The sequence below is a fragment of the Micromys minutus genome, assembly GCF_963924665.1.
Source record: "Micromys minutus genome assembly, chromosome: 6".
Taxonomy (NCBI): Eukaryota; Metazoa; Chordata; class Mammalia; order Rodentia; family Muridae; genus Micromys; species Micromys minutus.
Window position 1 is genome coordinate 64,603,592 of NC_137975.1, and position 22,040 is coordinate 64,625,631.

Consider the following 22,040-nt stretch of genomic DNA (forward strand, 5'->3'; position numbering starts at 1 on the left):
AGGGGAGAATTCCGCAATGAGATTACACAGAAATTATGTCAAACCACTAGACACTGCAGTGTAAACAGTCTGACAGATCACTAGATGGATAAGGAAAACAATCAACCAGTTGTCTGGGTAAACTTTTTTCCTGTTTTCAGTAGCCTCAAGTGGTCAACCTCGGAGTAAATGGTTTTCATAGGTGATGGCTTACATACAACTTGTTTTGAAACTAAAAAAAGTCATAACACGTATTCATATAGCATACGTTTTGCAAAGAACAGCATGTTACTGGATTAGGTATAAATTTCACACAGAAATCAGAAGACCACTGGTGTGCAAGTAAAAATCCTCACAGATGGCCAAATGCTTTACTTATGAATGAGTGGCCATTTGCAGGAGCTTTAAAATCCTGTCCTGGGCTGAGATGGTTGCTGCTGCTGGCCCACTTCTCCTGTTTGGGGATTAACAATTGGGTCTTGTCAGATGAACTTGACCAATGATCTAAACCCAGAGGCAACCTTCCTTCCCATCTGCTCCAGCTAATTTTTCTGCCCAGCTTGACCCACATCCTCCTTGTTACATTCACACTTGTCCCGTCAGCCTTTCCAAACCTCTTCAAAGCCTCTAAGTTTGGGCCTGTAAACCAATCCCATTGACTTTCAGATCCCTAAGACTTCATTCAACCTTCTCAGTAATTCTCTGGCTAGAAATTCCTCACCCTGTTCCATCTAATCCACTCCTCCTTTTGCATCTATTAGGGACTCTTGGTCACAGCATCCAAACTAACCAAGAAGCCAAGGGGTTGATCAATGTTAGAAGGTTCATTCGTGTTTCCATCGCATGATAATTTATGAGTTCTATCTAAGGTGAAATCAAAATGTAAGATATTATTATTGGAGCCACCATTATCTATTCTAAAAGCTCACTCTGTATTTCATGGTGATGTCCCCTAGATGCTGTGGACTGTGGTAGCCATCAGATTGGGGCTGAATCAGACATGGTCATATTACAATAATCTCGATATGTAATAAGAACACCATATTCCAGTGAGCTAAAAACATTACAATTTGTTTCTTCTAAATAGATTCTTAATAGCCATCATTCCAAAAATAAAGCCATTGAGAGCACTGCCTCCCGGGCATATTTGTGACCAACTTTCCTGTTAAAAGTAGCCTCATGAAAATAAAGCTCAAACTTCACAGAAACCATACAAAGGAAAAACATCTTGCAATTCTAGGTCAAAGTGTCTGCTTGCAAAATTTCCATATGAAATATTTAAATGCCAAGAGGCAGAAACTGTCATCTAGTGTACTTTTTATTTAATGAAGTGGTAAAAGTCGGTGTTAAAATTATGATACATACATCCCAGGTACTAATTTAAGAACAAAAATAAAGAAAGGGGGAAAAAAGAGAAGAAAAGGCCATTTTACTGTGTCTGCTTTAGGTAAGAAGTCTGGTACAAGTCACATTCAAAGTGCAGGGGCCGAGGCCCTTTCTGTACAGGACAGTTTCTAGTTATCCATCCGTCCTTAACTCATCCAGATTGAGATGCAGCTCAGAGTTAGCACAGGGGACACAATTCCAAAGCATGAGTCATTTAATGGGCAAGAGGAATGAACCAAAGAAGAGAAGCTAGGCACTAGAAACTGACAGAGTGATTCTGAAGACCTCTTCTCACAAAAAAAGTTCAAGACTTTGGGTCTAATACAGGTAAATGCCACAAGAAACTGAAACTCAGACCCAGACAGATACACACATACACATGTCTTTACCTTGCTGCGTTGGGATCCTGTGACCTTAAGGAAGGATGAGGACAAGAAGCAAAATAGCAATAAACAGCTGCTCTGGAGACAATGGATAACCCGCAAAGGAAAACAGTATCATTTGCTGCTCGAGGAATGCTCTACGTTACCTGTCTCCTTACAGGGAGGATGGACTTAAGACTAGAACTCACACACTTTAGCAAGGATTGCATAGGAAATTAATCAGGGCATTTTGCTCAGCCAGCAATAGTCATGGGTCATTCTCAATTTAGGTTGTTCTTTTGTTTGTGTTTTTTTTTTGTAAATATGCTGATTTCAGTACTGCAGGTCACAATGATTATTTCTGGAAGTGAGATCAGTTTATTCCTTGGTTCAACGTACTGTGTTTCCACCATGAGTTAAGGACTCATTGCTGGCTTCTCATATTTCTCTAGACTTCTAGCTCAAAGTCCATATATGTGAACTAATAGGAAGAATCTATTCTCCACTTCCAGTTTATTTCTCTTTCTAACAGCAAACCAGAAAGTGGTAGTTACCGACAGCTAGCTAGTCTCCTAAAGAAGCCAAGGGACACTCTGAGAAAAGTAGGGGAATGAACTTAACTTTCTTTAAAGCTGATTAACATTAAGCAGTAATTCAAATCATAGGCAATATTTAAAGGCTGAAAATGCTCGAGAAAATAATCATGAAATGAAATCTATCCTAGAAAAGATGCGCCTCTACTCCATGCAAGCAAACTGCACCACGGCAACCACTTACATATGTATACTGAATGAGTGACCGAATTGGGCAGATGGCATGAGGCCAATTGATTCAGGAAAGAACAAATGAATCTAACACCAATGGAGTCATTAGAAACTTGATGCTGGGTTGTTCTTCCATGGGTATTTTCCTCGTGTCTATTGGCAATTTCAGACCGCAGCATCCCTGCCATGAGAGTAATTTGAAGAGGTATCATCTTCCTGGGCTGCCAGGTACACTCATTCTGGACATATGGGCTTCACTGTACTATTCGATTGCTCTACATGTCCTGCTTTTGTCTTAGCAAACACTAGGACTCAGGTCTGTCCATCCAGCTCTGACATGCAATTCCTGGACACGATAAGCTGCAATAAGCCATGAAGCAAGAAACACAAAATTCCATTGTAAGCCATGAAACAATGTCTCCAAGTGGGGAAAAGGCAGCTCTAGAAAGATCCATCTTACTTCAAAGCTCTTCACTTCCTCTTCACCATCATCGTCTTCTTCATCGTGACAACTCTGATTTGAGAGAAAAGCAAAAAAAAAAAAAACAAAGGGAAGGAGGATAAGAGGAGAGATAAAATACAAAATGGTTGTTTAACATAAACTCCAAGGGATTTGTATTAACATTCTGTGAGCATTACTGAAGCCCAGTGGATGTAACCTAACCATCTCTTAGTGTCTCTGTTCCTTCAGATTTGATCATGAGCTTGCGTCTACTGCCTTCCTCTCCTCTGGGGTGAGATAATGAAGTCTACAGCAATCTGATTCTGATGGTTTGGGAGCGTGAACTTAGAAGGCAACCTGAGATACCAGACCCCAGACGTGCATGCACAGTCATCCCTTTGACATGCCGTGCTATTGGCTTAAGGAAGAGAGGCTTGCTTGGGCTCCAGGTCATGAAAAACATGGTGATGGCGCTGATCCTGCCCATAGGACTATGAAGCTGCCAGATAGAACATGGCAACAGATAGAAAGCAAGAAGCTTGGGACAGAAGCAGGCCAGCTGATGATCCTCCAAGAAAATTGCCCAGTGATCCACCTCTACCATCCATGCCGTCTACCAACAAGATTCCACTGCCTCCTTTAAACACAACGCCCTCTGATGACCAGGTGTCGAACCACGTGTGTCTGTGGGTTATCTTTCATGTTAAAACTCCGACACACCTCCATATGACAGTCTAAATTCTGAGGCTCTCCTCTTAGTGCATGGCACCCAACGTTGAAATCTCAGGAGAAACTGGACTTCTATTTGTATATATCAATTCTTATTAAGAAATAACAAAAGTAGCAAATACTGCTACTCTATTTAATGCCAGCCCTCTCACAGTTTAGAACTCCCAAAAAAGAAATGTCTATCTGTCTGTCTGCTTCTTTCCCCATTTCTCCCCCGCACCCCCACACACATTGTATGAATTCATCCATTACACACACACACACACACACACACATACACACACACACACACAATATATATATATATATATATATATATATATATATATATATATAATGGATGAATGTGCATCTACATGTGTGTATACCACCCATGAAGGCCTCAAGAAGGTGTTTGGATAACACAAAGCTGGAGTTGCAGACAGTTGTGAACCACCTGGGGTGGGTGCTGGGAACCGAAACTCCAGACTTCAGCAAGGGCAGTAAGTGCTCTTAACCACAGAGCCATCTCTTTAACCTAGCAGTTTTAATATAACTGTTTCAAGTTTTTAAAGATTTACTTTTAAATTCGTGTGTGGAAGTGTATGTATGTGCTCATGCACAAATGCATGTGTTTGAATATATGTGCAAATGTGCATGCAGGTTTTCATACAGGAAAAAAGTAGACTGTGGATCTTCTAAAGCTACTGTAAGGTGATTGTTAGCTTCCTGAGAGATGAGGGTACTGGGGACTGCACTCAGCACTTTGAAAGAACAAGTAGCTCAACCACCGAGCCATCTCTCTACCTCTTATTACTCCTATTATTTCCAGCACGTTAAACTCTACAGGTACATAGTGCACATTCTTACCCTTTGGCAAATAGAAATAGCTTACTTCATTAAATATTAAAAACAAGAAAGATGTGTACTTACCTTTGCCATAATGTCTGCATACGCCATGTATAAAAAATCTTCCTCCAGTTTGCTATGAAACCAAGTAAAGAAATATCAATTCATAAGTAGAAGGGAGGTAGTTGTATAGAAACCATCCCTATGTAAAGTAACTGTTGGCCCCTTTCAACAATGACATAAAATTTAGACAAGAGTACGTGTTTGCCAACAAACTTTTATAATCAGAAAGTAAAGACCTTAGAGGTCTTCAGCAAATGCTTCTCCTGACCTTACAGCAGAGTCCTTCAAGTGTGAGAATAAATGTACCCTATTATGTTCATACAAATAAACAGAACAACCAATTTTCTTCAAACTATAGAATGTGAAGAAGAAAACTTAAGTGGCACAGATCTTTTGACAGCAGAGAAATACGTGACATCTAATGGAAGACTCAAAGACGTATAATGTCACAGTTAAAAATAATGAGATGGCCCGGACAATTAAGTTCCTATGGGGACTGTCTAACATTTGCTAAAGTATTATAGCAGGTCCCAACTTCACTTATGAGAAATACCTCATTACCTCACCAGGTCAGACAGACTGTTGTTCTACACTTATCAGATGAGATGGTTTTGTTAGTGGGGAATAATAAGAGAGAGAAAATGTGTGCTGAAAGATGGACCACATTTAGTATTAAGAAGGAAAGACCCAGCTTACTGTGGTGCCAGAGATCACATAGTGCTTCAGGACTTGGGAGAAGACCCATGTGTATACTAATAATTAAATAATCTTCTGGGGTCTGAAGAGAAAGGATAAGACCCGAGGCCCAAAGGCAGAAAATTAGACAAAGGTTCTATAGGCTCTACCAAGGCCCACTCACAGAGCTAACATCTTTTAGAGCCTCAGTGGGGAGAAGAAGCCAAGGCATATTCATTGCATTTGTCATGTAACTCCACAGGAGTTTGCTCTCTAAAGCTTTGATACGCATGTATGACCAGGAGTAAAGGCAAGAAAAGTAGACAATAGCCTAGAAACAGATCTGAGAGATGCTACCAAAGGTCACACCCAGAACCTAAAGGCTTCTAAGTCATCATTTAAATGTGAGATTTCCTCTAAAGGGAAGATGAAGGTCACTAGTTTTCATGCATTCTCTGCAACAGATTTTCCTTCCTTTTAGTAATTTTTGTTTTATTTATAATGACAGCTTTTGATAAACAAAAACTTTGTGTAGGGATCAACAAAATCAGCCTAATACAGACTTAAGAAAACCCAGAATCCCTTGATAGATTTGGGAATGGGGTCCGAAGATTGATTGATTGATATGAGAGAACATATGCATGTATGGGTGTGTGCAGAGGTCAGAGGTCAACCTCCAGTACCATCATTTCTTAGAAGCCATCTGCTTTGGCTTTTGACACAGGATCTCTCGCTGGAGCTCAATGATTAGCCCAGGTTTTCTGGTCAGAGAATCTCAGGAATCAGCCTGTTTCTCCTCCCCTCTCCTGTACTGGGATTACATGCACACATGACCATGTCTGGCTTTTTTATATGAGTTATGGGATCAATCTCAGGTCCTCATGATTGCGAGGCAAGTACTTTACTGACTGAGCCATCTTCCCAGCTCCTCATGGTTTAAAGACCAAAACCCCAAACCAAACAACAACAACAAAACAGTTGATGCTACTCTACAGATTTATGTCAGACAGATCATATGACCTGTGAATTAGACATGTGAAAATGACAGATGAGGATTAGATGTGGGTTTTTTTTTTTTATCAGTGCCTCCTAGGTCTGTATTAGCACTCCCCACCATACCATTTCTCTGTCAAGGCCGTGCGGCTGAACAGAAGAATAAGCTGATGGAGTGGATCAACTCTTTTCATGGCTTCATCTTCTTCTGGGAGTTCAGCCCCTGGTTTCTGAAAAAAGGGGGGGGGAAGCACACAACTATATAACAGTTCTCATTTAAAACAAATGCTTAAGATCAGCATTGTGGCTTATCTCTGCAATCCCAGCTCTTAAGAGGTGGAGGCAGGAGGATCAGAGGAATTGCAAATTGAAAGCCTTCATGTGCTATATAGCAAGACAGTGTCTCAGTAACTGAAGCCATACTATGAATGGCAGAGAGAATAAAAGAAACATCTTTGTTTGCTTGCTGAGCTGTATGTGTGCATATGTGTGCTTTGCATAATATCTGATGGGGGAAGGGGCAGATGGATGTATGTGTGACAATGTATGTATGACAATGTGTGCAGAGGTCAGAGGTCAACCTCAGGAGTCATCATTCCTTAGAAGCCATCCATTTTGATTTTTGTAACAGAGTCTCTTTGAACATGCAGTTCACTGATTAGATTAGGTTTGATGGCCAGCAAATCCTAAAAATCAGCATATGATATGTATATGTGTGCATATATATATATGTGTGTGTGTGTGTGTGTGTGTGTGTGTGCTTTGTGTTTATATAATACATAATATAATACATATATAAATCTAACACATGTGCTGATTACACTTATGGTATAAAACAGAAGAAGCACTTAGCAATTTGATAAAAAAGATGAACAAAGATAATTCACAAAACTTAAAAAAAACATTCTTGTAAGCAAGATTTAAAGTTAGCAAAAAGAGTATTCAGGACAGAGAAGAAAGTTCAGCTTTAGAATGGGCAAAATATAATATTTAAGCATAAAATGTCACATGATGTGTGATAGTTAAGTCCATACAACAATATTTATCACATAAAGTATTTTCTAGGCTTTAACAAAAACTGATAAAGAACACAAAATGGATTAGTGTCTGAAGTATGTGCATGTTCTTTTTCACTTTTAGTCACTTTGAAAACCAAAAAAAAAAAATGATAATAACATTAGATAAAATTTCATAATTGAAAAAAAAAGTATTTTTTTGCCTACAGAATTGACTGATCCTGATTTTGCTGAATGACTTAATGAATTTTATGTTTCCAGAGATTTTTTTTCCTATTTGGCCTACTTTCCTTTATCCATGAAAGGAGATTTTACTGTGTTGAGAATCTTCATGTCATTGGTAGTTAATATTGTACAAGATATCTAAATAGTCTGTGGTTGTTTTGATAGTGTGATGGGGTTAGGACTGGAGCTGGGGCTCAATTGATAGACTATTTGGCTGGCACACACGAGGTCCTGGGGATCTGGTAGCCTACAAAGGGATCTGGTAACCCAACACAGAATCCCAAAACTCATGAGATCGAAGACACAAGAACCAGACCAAGGCTATCCTTGGCTATATAGTGAACCAGGAGCCAATTTGAGCAATGTAATGGCCTGTTGGAGAGAGGAGAGAAGGGCAGCCAAGGTTAGGCTTTGGGACATTGCATTGCATTTGTTTAGTACAGCTCCTCATAGATTGTAAATTAAAATTGACTTCCAGAGAGGAAATCTTTAACTTGGAAATCATAATGTGTCTGGCCGTGCCACAGACTTCTGTGGGACTTGGGCTTATGAGCTCATTTAGAACAGTGGTTTAAAACAGTGGCTTAGCTTATAGAAGATAATGCTGCTCCCCTGTCCTTCAGGGTGGAGTCACCCCCCCATACACAGCTTCCCTTCCTATCCTGTTAGACGGAAGCTCTGCCTGCCGAGTACCAACTTCTTTCTCCTCTGTGCCCGCCCCACTTATGAGAAACCAGACAAAACAAAACAGAAAACAAACAAAATAAACAAAAACCTCATTCCCTGACCAGGGCAGAGAGATAGTTGTTCTAGGCTTATGGAATGAGATAGTCTTGTTAGACAGAAATAATAAGGGCAAGAAACATGAGTGGAGGACAGACCAAATTCAGCGTTATAGAAACCAAGAATGCAGTAGTGTGCAGAGACCACATGGTGCTTCAGCATCTGTGAGAAGTCACACATGGATGTGCATCTTCCGACGTGTCTACTTTTGAAGGTCGGCAAGCATTTGTTAGTCTTCAGATTACTTGGTGTGAATAATTTCTTCAGGATGTTATCATCACTTTAAGTTTTGAGACAGTTTCAGAGACTAACTTAGTTGATAAGACACTAATACTTTTCATTTCCTATTCTGAATTATTTGATATTAATAGCTATATTGAAAAATAAAAGAGGGGTATTTTGTCACAAGCAGTAAGTTCGGCAACATTGGGAATTATAGATTTCTAATACCAATGTGTGGCGTAATGGTTTTCTTTCAATCTTCTTCTATTTCATAACCCCATTAAAGAGCTTACCGCTAAATCTTCAATCAATTTATCCTCAAAGTAATGCTCTTCTGTCTCAATCCAAGACTTTTCATATCCCTGAAGAAACAGATTGACAGCCCGATGCCTAAAAGATAAATACAATGTCAAACAAAGGGATTTTTAAATATATGAATGAGAACTCAATAGCACTTATTAACAGATTATCTGTGTACTAAAATATAAAATGAAAAAATAAACTTCCTATTATAGATCCATCCACCTCTTCATAGATGACTCCTTGTGCCCAATAAAAGGAGTTTTCTCAGATCACATATTGACTTTGGGTTTAGTCTGAGCTCAGACATTCCTGAGCTCTTGCAACATCAGTTAAGATTTCAATGTCCACAATTCTTGTCCTTGCAACAAGAGTAATCATCCCATCACATGATATCTCACTCTCCTAAGAACTGAAGTGTGATACATGGTGGGAAGTACATTAGACAGACATTAGTTAAATAGTGCTTAGTGTTTCCCGGTGTGATTCTTGCTAAATCATCTAAGTGTCATTTTGAGAATTAGCCTGTATTTAACTTAACTTCAAACACAGGCTCTGGCTCTCCCAGAGTGGAATGTATTAAGTGAACTTTTGACAATTGTATGAATGAAGGTGAAATCTTGGAACACTGACTCTGAAAAGTTGATACCTGAGGTTGAAGAGGTAGCTTTGCAGTTAAACTGCAGTTAAAAGTGCAAACTCCTCTTCAAGAGGACCCAAGCTCCGTTCCCAGTAACCATGGCAGCTGGCTCATGACCATCTGCAACTCCAGCTCCAGGAAGTCTAATACATCCTTGTCCTCTCTCATTACTGGATACATATGCAACCCCACACCCATACCACTGCTCTCTCTCTCTCTCTCCCTCCCTCCCTCCCTCCCTCCCTCCCTCCCTCTCTCTCTCTCTCTCTCTCACACACACACACACACACAAATAAGATGCATCTAAAAAAGCTGTTTGCCTATGAAATAAAAAAAAAAAATCAACGAGGACTAATGATTCAATGAATTCATCATGATGCTGAGAGAAATGAGTAAGATTTAAGTGAGAAAGGACAAGAGAATACTGTGTGGATAATATATTAGAAGTAACAGAACGATACCATTGTGTGAAGGAATTCTACACTTAACAAAATCAGAAGTGTGTTAAAAAGGCAGAGGCATAATGGCCAGATGGGTTTAAGAAGAATCTTGAAAATAGGAAAGGAACTAGCAACATGTTTGGAAACACTAGAAATCACTGTAAACTTTAGCACACAAGAAAGGCAAGCCAAAAGATGTGCTCAGCTGTTTTAAAAACCTCGGTGTCATGCACATAACATTTAGACTTCTAAAGAGACATATTCAACCCTTAGGGAAATACAAATTCACATAACTCAGTTCAGATGTTCCTGAAATGGTTTAAATGATGTCTTTGTAAAACAAATCTTTTCTCCAATATCTTAGAAAGGTATTTAATTGCAAGACGCTGGTTGCTGTCTAGGGTTAGGAAAATAGAAACTTAAAATTATGTTGGACCTTAAAGTAGAAATCAGAGAGGGGAGTAACCTGAATAGTGTACACAATGTAACAACCAGAAATTATAACCTTGCTGTACAATCATACAGAAGGAAAGATCAGATGCTCCAAAGAGATACAGTTAAACTCAGCCCTGTGTACAAGACATAATTGTGGTGGTTTGAATGAAAAACGTCCCCCACTGTCTTGGGCATTTGGATAATTTTCCCCAGTTGGTAAAACTGTTGGGGGAGGGGAAGTATGGCCTAATCAGAGGAATTGTGTTATTAGAGTTGGGCTTTGAGAGTTTAAAGACTCACACTGCTTCCAATTTTCTCTCTACCGTGTATTTGCAGTTCAGGATGTGAGCTTGTTACTTCATCTGCTTTTCCACCACATCCCCTTCATGACCAACTCTTACAGGGTCTGAAACCTTAAGCCCACACAAACTCTTGTCCACATGTTACCTTTGGTCCTGGTGTTTTATCACAATAATAGAAAATTAACCAACACAATGGGAATATGGTTACTTGCAGAAAGTTAAGAGTAGCCAAGACTCCAGTGTCTTGGCAGATCACCTAGGAAGATTTTCATTGCCCCCCCATTATTTTGAGAAGAAAATTATTTTCTTTTAAACATTTTTAAAAAATCTGACCTTGGTAGGTTATACAAGGGGGCCATCCGGAAGCATGCCACAACAGCTCTTTTTCTCTGCTTAGAGAGCAGTTTGTGCCACACTGCTTTCTTTGATCTCTGAGGATGTTCCACCTGAGGAAGAACAGCACAAATAAACATACATTTCCAGCCCCAATCAATAACAACCCTCAGTGTTAAAGCATTAATCAACCGTTCTTTAAATTTATGTCAAACTACCTAACAAGTATTTTGGTGGAGATTGTATCCTCAGGATTATCCCAAGCTAAATTTGAGATGCTTTCAAATGGTACATATTTTCCAAACAGCCTGTAGCTCCTAAGCCTTGTTATCTTTAAAATCAAAGAGACAGAAAAAAAACATTCTATGTAAAATCTTTTTGTACCATGCTCAAATTTTTAAGTACTTTAAGCTTTTTTTTTTTTTTACGTTTATGCATATGTGTGTATATCTGTGCATAGGTGCATGTGCACACAGGTGAGCAGGCACATGGAAGCTAGTGAACAACCTTGGGTGTCCTTCCTCAGTTACCACCTTCCTTGACTTATTGGGACAAGGTCTCTTACTGGCCTGATATTCACCAGTTGGGATAGGTTGAGTAGCCATCGTGTCCCAGAGATTCTCCCCAATGCTGGGATTCGGAGCACATACCCAGACCCAACGTTTGAGACGTAGGTTCTGGTGGTCAAACTCAGATCCTTGTTTCCTTTCTAAGTCCCCTTTCTGGGGATTTTGGTTTGTTTTGCTTGATTTGATTCTTTTGTCTTGGTTTATTTTCTTATACAGAAATGTCCTCACATATCTGTCGAAACTACTCTTAATCTAGGGATGATAGCCACAAATACAACAAGCGTTCATGAAAAGCCCACTGCTCTTTAATAAAAGGAGATAACAAGGCTTTGCGAGCTGAGTACGAGGAGTAAATAGAAGGGTTTAAAGCGTATAGCTATGTTTGTTAGGTAAGATAAATGGGAGTTTGAAAGTTGCAAGAAATGATGCAAACAGACTATTCGTTTGAATAATGGTGCTTGAAATTCCAAGAGAAAAAAAAGAAGATTAATCATAAGTATTAGAAAGAAGACAAATTTACAATATGGTTTGGTCAATTAATTAGTATTCTCTAGGCAATGGAGCACTATACTTCCCAGACTGAAATATCGCCGGCCAGTATACATAGATTTCTGGAAAAAATGAAAATGTTATGTTAGCCCAGAGTGAAGCCAGATATATTATGCCTTGCAGTCAATGCTCAGAATATGAATATGATAATTCTTGAAGAAAATGTTAAGACTGACTGGGTCATTGCAGACGTTTTTAACAGGGCAATCTGTCTAATTGATAAGCACTTAGGATCAATATAACTAGCAAAAGGCCACCTTAGTTGGTGTCTTGATGGGTATATTAGGTGGAATAAACTCTTATTGAAGATAATGTAGATTAAAACAGGATGAAGAGCTGAGTTACCCAGGGAGAGCCAATGCATCCCGATATAAAATTCCACACTGGGGGTCTGAGACTTTAAAAGCTTTGATGAACACATGGCATTCTGCTGAATACACAGACAACCCAGAGGTGCACATGAAGCTTGAGCACCTGAGATACATTTGTGGAATAGACAGAACAACATCCAACTGACATCTAGTCCCAACATTTGGCAGAGAATTATATATAAAGAAAAATTCAGTTACTTGGAGAGGTTACTTTAAACCATCTTTATATGTTATTTTACCAGCCAGGGCAAGATTAGATATCCAAACAATATCTAGTTTAAATCAAAATGATACATTTATAGATGTTGTGATTATACATGCAAATGTAGATAAAGGCTATAGAAAATCAAAATGTATCCCTTCCTTTAGCACAGGTAGAAAGGTTCCTGGGATGGCTCAGGGGGTTTTATTATTTCAGATTCGGTATTAATAATGTATATCTCGTAGGCATTTTCAGACACCTACTGGTAGATGACTCTTGCTTCTCAACCTGATGTAATCTTGTTTTTTATTTTAAATACTTCATATGTGTGGGGGGCTAGAAGCTCATGTTGGTGTAATAGTGAGCAGAGGGAAGAAATCAGTGTAAAGTGTTTTTAATCCTCCCCGTCTTAGTATCTGAGGTAGGATCTCTCACTGAACTCAGTAGGCTGCCTAACCAGCAAGTCCTCAGAGTCTTCCTGTCCTTTCTCCACCCCAGTGTTGAAGTAACAGGCATGTGCCATCATAGTCAGCCTGTACAAGAGTGCCAGGGATTTGAACTCAGGAACTCCTGCTTGCATGACAAGCCATTTACTTACTGAGCCCTCTCTCCAACCCTCTAATGCCTTGTTGACTAGTTGTTATGCTAAAAAGGAACATGTTTCTGTGTATTTAGTATAGTTTTATTTAATCTGCTTAAACTTTATACAAGCAACTTTATATACATGCATGCAAACCAAAAAAAAATTGCCTGGGTATATGAATTTTGTAAAAGATTGCTTTTATAAAATTACAATATACATACACTATATAGTCTTCTGAGAGTGTCTCAAAAATTACTGCTTTGCAAATTCTTGAACTGAGGGGACAATATAGAGAATAAAACATACAAGAACTTGGGAGTGAAAATAGGAGATGATTGGAAAATGTCCCAAAAGCATCTCATCGTTTAGGGTTTTACTGTCAGTGTATTACTCTTCTATAAATGTAATTTACTTTTTATCTCAGAGAAAAATTGCTCAAAATCTCTCATAAAATGGTACCCAAATGTTAAACAGGTAAAAGAGAAAACACTTCAGATATAAAAACCAGTGAAAGAAAAATTATCTCAGACATATTTTATGTGAGGCATTAAAAATGACATAAAATATAACATTTGATATCTGGTACAACTCTGAGATAGTTTGTTAGACATGTTTAGAATAAAGTCTATTACTAACAATTTACAGGATTTTAGAAAAGCTTTAAAAATATAATAAAACAAAGGCCTTGATCTCTTGAAGCAAAGTATCTACAAATGTTTCTGAAAACTATAATCCTGGAATAACAAATTTCATGCTCATACTAATGAACATATATGTGGGGCTTGGGGGACCACAGTTGAAAACAGATATACATTTAAAAATATTTTATGTGTCTAAGGCAATCATGATTGAATTAACACAAAAGTCTGACCTGTTCAAGGTGAAAAAGCACATTTGCTATATCCAGGACACGCTCCACTGTCCTCTCTGGGTCTGACGTGTCTTCTGTCCTGTTTGGCAAGTCTTTGTATAGAGCCATCTGCCACCTGATTGCGGGGTCTTCCAGCTATGGGGAAGTAAACACAGGGTGGCAACTGAAGAGAGAAGGAATCCCACATGATCACTAACTGTGTCTACCTGGATCACTAGTCAAACACAGAACAGTCCTAAAACACCTACAGAAATACAGTTGAATAGGAGAAGTCTAGAGAGCCACTAGACTGCATAATAGTTTGTGTAGCAAGATGGTGCTATATTACCAAAACTTACTGAGAGGATTTAAAACCTATATAGAAATACACAAATAGGCAACTGTGTAAGAAAATGGAAAGGTCAGCTTTGCTTGACTGTAATAATCAGTTTACTGTTTCTGTATATCTACATTTCACAATGCACATATTAAACATATCACTAAAAAAGCAAGCAAATGCTATCCAGAGGTCAGAAAAAGAAAATTATTACTATTTTTTTATCATTTTATTCAGGGCTACTGGGAAGAAATGTGACCTACCTAATGGGTAATTTGGGAATATTTTCCTAGAGTAGTTAAGATGCAATTAGCAGGGAAATATGTGGCAGGCAACTGGAACCTTGGTGTGGTGGGGACCTGAAAACTCCCTACAGCCACAGAAGCCCCTTAGAGTGACTTGGGAAAGTCACCAATCAGCAGTACAGGGTCACACAGCCTCACCCAAGAGGCCTTGGAAACCCCCAGGACTGTGTTTTTGACACCATACTATGAAATATCAACAAGAATCCCATGTTTTTTTCCCTGTGACAGAAACTCACAGAAGTGAAACAGTGAGAATGACTGTCAAAGCTCTCCTACCAAAGCAGACCCTGATTGTTCCACATAGCTAAAACATAAGGAAAAAACCTTAAAACCAACTATATAAAGATTAGATATAGATATAGGTCATAGAGGAAGTGAACAAATTCTGTATGAAAGACAAAAAAACACAAACAATTGAAGTAAATATATAAATCCTTTAAAGAAAGCAAGTAACAGCTAACAGTTGAAGGAAACAAAACGGTTAATGCCCTGGAAATGGAAACAAAACAATAAAGAAAACACAAATCAAGGGAATCTTGGAAATGAAAAATTTAGGAAATCGAATACGAACTTGAGAGGCAAGCTTCACTGACAGAATATAAGAGATTGAAGAGAGAATCTCGGGCATTGAAAATACGATAGAAGAAATGAATATATCAGTCAAAGAAAGTGTTAAATTTAAAAAAATCCATGACACAAAATACCCAGCAAAGCTTGGACACTATGAAAAGACTAAACCTAAAAATAGTAGGAATAGAGGGAGGAGAAGAATCCCAGCTCAAAAGCACAGAAAATATTTTCAATAAAATCATCGAAGAAAATTATCCTAACCTAAAGAAGGAGCTGCCTATAAAGGTAAAAGAAGCTTACAGAACACGAAATAGATTGAACTAGAAAACAAAATCTTCTCACCTCAAAATAATAAAAACACCAAATATACAGAATCACAACAACAACCACAAAAGAATATTAAAGGTTGCAAGGGGAAAAAAGAAACAAAGTAACATTAAAAGGTAGATTTATTAGAATTATACCTGAGTTCTTAATGGAGGTTCTAAAAGCCAGAATGACCTGGACTGATGTGCTTCTGACTCTAAAACACCACAGATGCCAGTCCAGATTACTATACCCAGCAAAACTTTCAATTACCACAGATGGAGAAAATAAGATCTTCCATGATAAAATTTAAATCGTATATACATACAAACCCAGCTCTACAGAAGGTGCTAGAAAGGAGGTTAACTCCACCCATGAAAATACAAGAAATAAATTTTCCCAATAGCAAAACCAAAAGAAGGAAAAGGAACAAACAGGCACAAGCACATGCACAAACACAGGCACATACCACTAATACTACCACCACCACAAACAAAACCAACAATAAAGTAACAAGAATCAGCAATCATTGGACATTAATAACTCCCAATATAAATGGTCTCAATTCCTCAATAAAAAGAAACGGGTTCAGAATGGATGCAAAACGGAATCCATGCTTCTGCTGCATCCAAGAAACATACTCAACTTCAACAGAAGACATTACCTCGGAGTGAAGGGTTGAGAAAAGACTTGACAAGCAAACATATCTAAGAATCAAGCTGATATAGCTATTTCAATAGCTAATGTAATAGACTTCAAACCAAAACTAATAACAAAAGATAGGAAAGAACACTTCATACTCATCAGAGGAAAAAATTCACTAAGATGACAACATTTCAATTCTTAACATCTATACCCAGACACAAGGTCACCCACTAAAAGAAACACTAATACACCTTAAATTGTATACTGACTCTCACACAATGATGGTGGGAGACTTCAATGCCTGACTCTCACTCATGGACAGGTCATCCAGACAAAAACTAAACAGAGACATACTGGAGATAGCAGACATTATAAATCAAATACACCTAAGATATGTTTATAGAGCATTAAAAAAGGAATATGCCTTCTAGTCTGCACCTCATGGGACAGTCTCCAAAACTGACCACATGCTTGGAAACAAAGCAAATCTCAACAGATGCAAGAAAACTGAAATAACTCACTGCAACCTATCACAGTACCAGGTTTAAAGTTGGGCATCAACAATAGAAACAACAGAAAGCTTACAAACCCGTGGAAACTAAACTATTTCCTACTGAATGAAAAAATAGGCCAAGGCAGAAATAAAGAAAGCAATTAAAGACTTTCTAGAATTCACAAAAAAAATGAATATACAGCATACACAAACTTATGGGATACAATCAAAGCAGTGCTAAAATGTTCATAGCACTAAACTCCAGAGAGGGGGCGATCTCACTACACACTGGAAACATCCAGAGCAAAAAGAAGTTAGCATACCTAAGAGGAGTAGACTGCAAGAAATAATCAAGTCTGGGGCTGAAATTAACAAAATAGGAACAAAGAGGTGAAGGAAAACAGGAGAACATAGCCCACCGAATCATCTAAGCATATGATCGTAGAGGCTGGACTAGCTAGTATGGGGCCTGCATTGGTTCGCACCAGGTCCTTTTCATGTCTGCTATGTCTGTTAGCTTGGTGTTTTGTAGAACTCCTAACTGAGTTCCATAAAACATCGGGAGCAGGTGTGTCTTTGACTCATCTGCCTGTTCATGGGACCCTTTCCTCTGACGGGTTGCCTCATACAGCCTCAGTGTGAGGCTTTTTGCCACTCTTGAATTTTGTGTTGTCATGTTTGGATGCTATCTCTTGGAGGCTTTTCTGAAGATAGAGGCAGGAGGAGGTTGGGAGCTGGGAATAGTAGAAGGAAGGGAAACTGTGGTCAGGATGCATTGTAAACAAATCTACTTTTAAAAAGAGAGAGGGAGGGAGGGAGGGAGGGAGGGAGGGAGGAAGGAAGGAAGGAAGGAAGGAAGGAAGGAAGGAAGGAAGGAAGGTGTAGAAGGAAGGAAAAAGGAAGGGAGAGGGGAGAGAGAGGAGGGGGAGGGGGGGAGGGAGAGAGGGAGAGAGGGAGAGGGAGGGAGGGAGGGAGGGAGGGAGAGAGAGAGAGAGAGAGAGAGAGAGAGAGAGAGAGAGAGAGTTAGAGTTTTGCAGTTTAAGAATGTAAGGCTGAAGTGGAGACAGCTGAAGGAATGAATTAGAATATACCCTTTCATTTGTTGCTCACACACTGCAAGATTCATTTGTGTATTTTTATAAGTATTGAAATAGGCCCACAATTGAATCTGAACTAAGGAAGTTGACAACACAGCAAATTCTAACTGCACTGAAGACTATTGAATAATATAAACCAACATGACATATAAATTTTATACTCACCCAAAAGAAATGTCAACATTTCATTGGGCAATGTTGTCATATTTCAACAATTAAATTTTTTAAATAAGCTCTTTGTATTTTTTTCTTTCATTTTTTGAATGTGTGTGTGTGTGTGTGTGTGTGTGTGTGTGTATACACATGAGTGCATTTGCCCATGCTGTTCAGAAGAGGGCACCAGATGCCCTGGAGCTATCTGGTGTGAGTGTTAGGAACCAAACCCCTTTCTAAAGGAGAGGGTTCTTAATGGATGAGCCAACCCTCCTGCTGCAAAAAAAAATCTTATGACTCTTCTATTCCTGTCCTCATGTCTTAAAGAAAGACTATAAAAATTATAAATCTGGACAAATATAAGTATCTTAGTGGAAGAAAAACCTTCATTTCTAAGAAATAAAACATAAGAGCCATACCATTAAAAATAGACAAAACAATTTCCATTTCCTTCTCTTCCACTTTAGAATTTCCATTAAAAAATAAAACTGCATGTTATGAAATAAAAATGAACAGGGATCATCTGAAACTTTCAGCCTCCTAAAATGGCATAGCTCCAAATGACAAAAAAAAACTTTGAGGCAGAGATAAACTTGTGGACAGAACTTCATATACAGATGACTCCTAAAAACTGTTTTTTCTTTGCTCAAAATAGAACGCTTTCCTCTGTTTGTTTTTTTTTTTTTTTTTACATCAAAGGACTATGTGCCTCATTTTTGTCTATAAATTCAATAAACAGGTATTTTTGCTAAAGCAAAATCTTTATGTTCTCTCTTATACCATGACTCCACAAGGCTTCTTTTTCTATCTGGTATTACTAGAGTGTGAACATGAGGCTAGAATGTGGCTGCTTCATTGTTGGGCCCAGGTGTCCATCTGGACTATAAAAAGAGGGGCTACCAGTGTAGAGAAAGGTGAGGGATAGGCCCTACGTGGGTGGTTCTCACCTTGGGTGAGGCGACAGCACTCCTTCTTCAGAGCCTGTATGGGTGAAGGTCTTGGTGCAGCAGGGAATGGAAAAAGCAATGAGCCTTGGGAGAGTGTAATCATGGCTGTGTGGCTGGTCACTTTGAACAAGGATTTGATGGGGTGTATCCAGGAGCTCCAAGACTGAGGGCTATATGACCCCTTCCTGCCGTGAATACAGGCCTTGAACAGGGTTGACAAAGGATTTGATGGGGTGTATCCAGGAGCTCCAAGACTGAGGGCTATATGACCCCTTCCTGCCGTGAATACAGGCCTTGAACAGGGTTGACTAAATTGGGAAAGCGCAGGAGCCCATTCAAGAGGTTCATAACGTCATCTAACACCCGTGTCTATAAAAACATTCATGTCTCTACTGCATGAGAGCTTTCAGTATAAACTCTTGGCCAGAGTTCAGCTGGAGGTTTTATGATGACTTACAAAAGATATGTACACTTTTTCTTTTCTCTCTGAAAAAGATACTCTACTAGGGATCAGTCTCCTTCCCTGGAGGATTTATGAATAAGATGTATATGAGTTCACATGGAGGTTCATAGAGAATGTGCTTTAAAGACAACCGCGTGCACTGATAACAGCAGAAATGTGGTTTATCTGCATCACAGAAATGCAGGTCTATGGGGAGGAATGTTTTAATTCACTGAAGGAATACCTGGAGATTTTTTTAAAAAAAATATCCTTTATACCATCATCTCATTTTTATGATTTAGACAGAATCTTCAGAAGGGTCACCGACTACAGTAGAAATCTAAAAGTAGGTTACATAATGGTTCAATCTGGGTTTTGTTTTCAAAGATGGGGGGCCTTACTATGTAGCCCAGACTAGCCACAGATTCCCAATCTTCCCATCTCAGTCTTGAGTGTAATAATTACAGTCTGCATCACCTCTCATGCCCAGAAGTGAGAAGACTTCTCACCTGATATTTCTCATAAGTAAATGGCTGATTTATTCACTGCCAGTAAAAAATTCTCAGTCTTAACAATTTCTTCAACTACTGCTGAAAAACATAGGTTCTATTCATATTTATCTTCAAACTGATTTCCCTCTCCTTAGATCAGCTTATCTTTCTTAACACAGCAATTCTCAATACCTCATATATATGGATTTTTATATGAACACTAAAGGAAAAATTCCAACTTATCAATATCTGTTTCCAGGTCACCCAAATCATGAAAAGCAATTATAAAATGTATATGTAGTATTTAGTCAATCTATGACATATCATTTTCTAATTTTATAATTTATGATCCTCTGCTTTTAAGAACATGCCATTGTTACCATTCATGGTGCTAATCTAAACTCTTTTCAGGTAAAATAATGATCAATTAAGATAAACTTATTTGCTCGTGTGAGACTCTTAGTGATATTATTCTGAAAATGTTCAACATGACTTGGAATAAAAGTTGGCTTACCTTGCCTTGTAAGTGTATGTTACTGCGGATTACATCACGTACTTCCTCCTCAGTGTCTTTCTGTCAAGAAACACATGTTACTAAAAGAAGTCTCAATATAAATGCATCAACTGCCACAGTCAAAGAACAAATCAAATACTTTATGAAATAGTGTATCCCTGACAAGTATATTTATCAAAATGCATGCTACAAATCTGAAGTAATCACATATACTTTTTAATTGTGTGTGTGTTTGTGTGTGTGTGTGTGTGTGTGTGTGTGTGTTCATGTCCCTAGAGACCAGAATAAGGTGTAGGTTACTCTGGAGAAGAAGTTGCAGATGATTATGAGTTGTCAAAGTAAGAAACCAAACCCAGTTCTTTCTAAGAGTTGTACATACTCTTAGGTCTTGAGCTACATGTCTATTCCTCAGAAAATATTCTCTACACTGAAACTGGATGCCATCTACTTGAACTACTCAGTAAGAATGTCAAGGGTTAACAAAGTAATCAAATTTTTAAAAAATAAAGAAGACACAAACATATTCCCTTAGGCTCACATAAAACTAAATGTGACTTCCACAATGAGACATTGCATGTTACAACATACTCCATCACAGAGCCATAACAAGAAATGTGGGTGTGCAAATCAAATATCCGATAACTCTGCCTAAGCTTTCCTCCATCCATTTGTCCCCCGGCAGGAAACAAGATCCACACAGGTGAATCACTGTCAGTCTCTGAGAAGAGAGGTGTGAAAATGCACTGTCTGATTTGCATAAGTACAACCTAGCAATCCCAAGGCACATTCTTGAAAGTTTACATAGCCATATGATGTTATGCAGATAGAATCAAGGAAATAACTCTAACAAAGGGAAATCCCAATGCCTGTAAAGGACCAGAGTTCCTGAAAGCTAACACCCCCACTAGCCACCACTGGCACGATACATTTTGCTTTTATGGTTGAGAAATCACATTTCAAATATTCGACAATTGCCCTTGTTGCAGATTTTATGAAGAACTACATATGCAACCCATCCTCCTCCCACCTTGCAACCTATTATTCATATGTTTGCTTCCAGAATATGCCTCAGAGATGACTACCATCACTTAGGATAAAAATGCCCTAAATATAATAGGCAGTCATTGATTTAAGGCCTAGGGTCTACAAAAAAAAACTACTTCCTTAAAATGAAACTATAAATAATATACTGACAGTTACTCAAAAGATGCAATGCCTCATCCTGATGACTACCACCCCTGGGTGACCAGGGGACTCACCAAGCTAAATCTATTTTTGGCTAAAGCAATGAGCTCTTGGTCCCCAGGGGCACAGATGTTCAGTCCAATGGGCAGTAATCGCTTCAGAGCGGCCACGATCAAAGATGTCTGCATAGAATACCGGTCCCCTTTCCGCTTCATTTTCTTCCTTTCTTGATCAGAAATGGCTGCCTGTGGAACAAAGATGAACACTGGGTTGCCGCCGACATTGCTTTCATTCAGATCTATGATCTTCTCTGACGTAATCATGGTCCTTATTCTCTCTGATACTTACTTTCAGAAATCCTAACCATTCTGAAAACGTTTTCTTTTCTTCCCAGCATTTTTTTTGTTTACTTTTAGTTTTTATTCTTCCTACATTTTTATCATTAACTATTCCCAAGTAGTTGTCAGATAGAAAAACACATCATAATATTGGGGAGAGATTTTATATAGTAATT

General features: G+C 38.6%; 1 protein-coding gene across 1 annotated transcript in view; it reads right to left on the reverse strand.

Moving 5' to 3' along the window:
- The window catches only part of RYR2 (ryanodine receptor 2), a gene marked incomplete at both ends in the record, with an annotated part of 539,514 nt that overhangs the window by 70,210 nt on the left and 447,264 nt on the right, over positions 1–22,040 (reverse strand). The window contains 9 exons of the mRNA XM_080918509.1: positions 2,952–3,005; positions 4,575–4,626; positions 6,348–6,451; positions 8,761–8,857; positions 10,918–11,030; positions 12,062–12,097; positions 14,063–14,197; positions 20,342–20,401; positions 21,601–21,771. Of these exons, the coding sequence (XP_080774635.1) occupies positions 2,952–3,005; positions 4,575–4,626; positions 6,348–6,451; positions 8,761–8,857; positions 10,918–11,030; positions 12,062–12,097; positions 14,063–14,197; positions 20,342–20,401; positions 21,601–21,771 (822 nt within the window). The remainder of the gene's footprint in view (positions 1–2,951; positions 3,006–4,574; positions 4,627–6,347; positions 6,452–8,760; positions 8,858–10,917; positions 11,031–12,061; positions 12,098–14,062; positions 14,198–20,341; positions 20,402–21,600; positions 21,772–22,040) is intronic.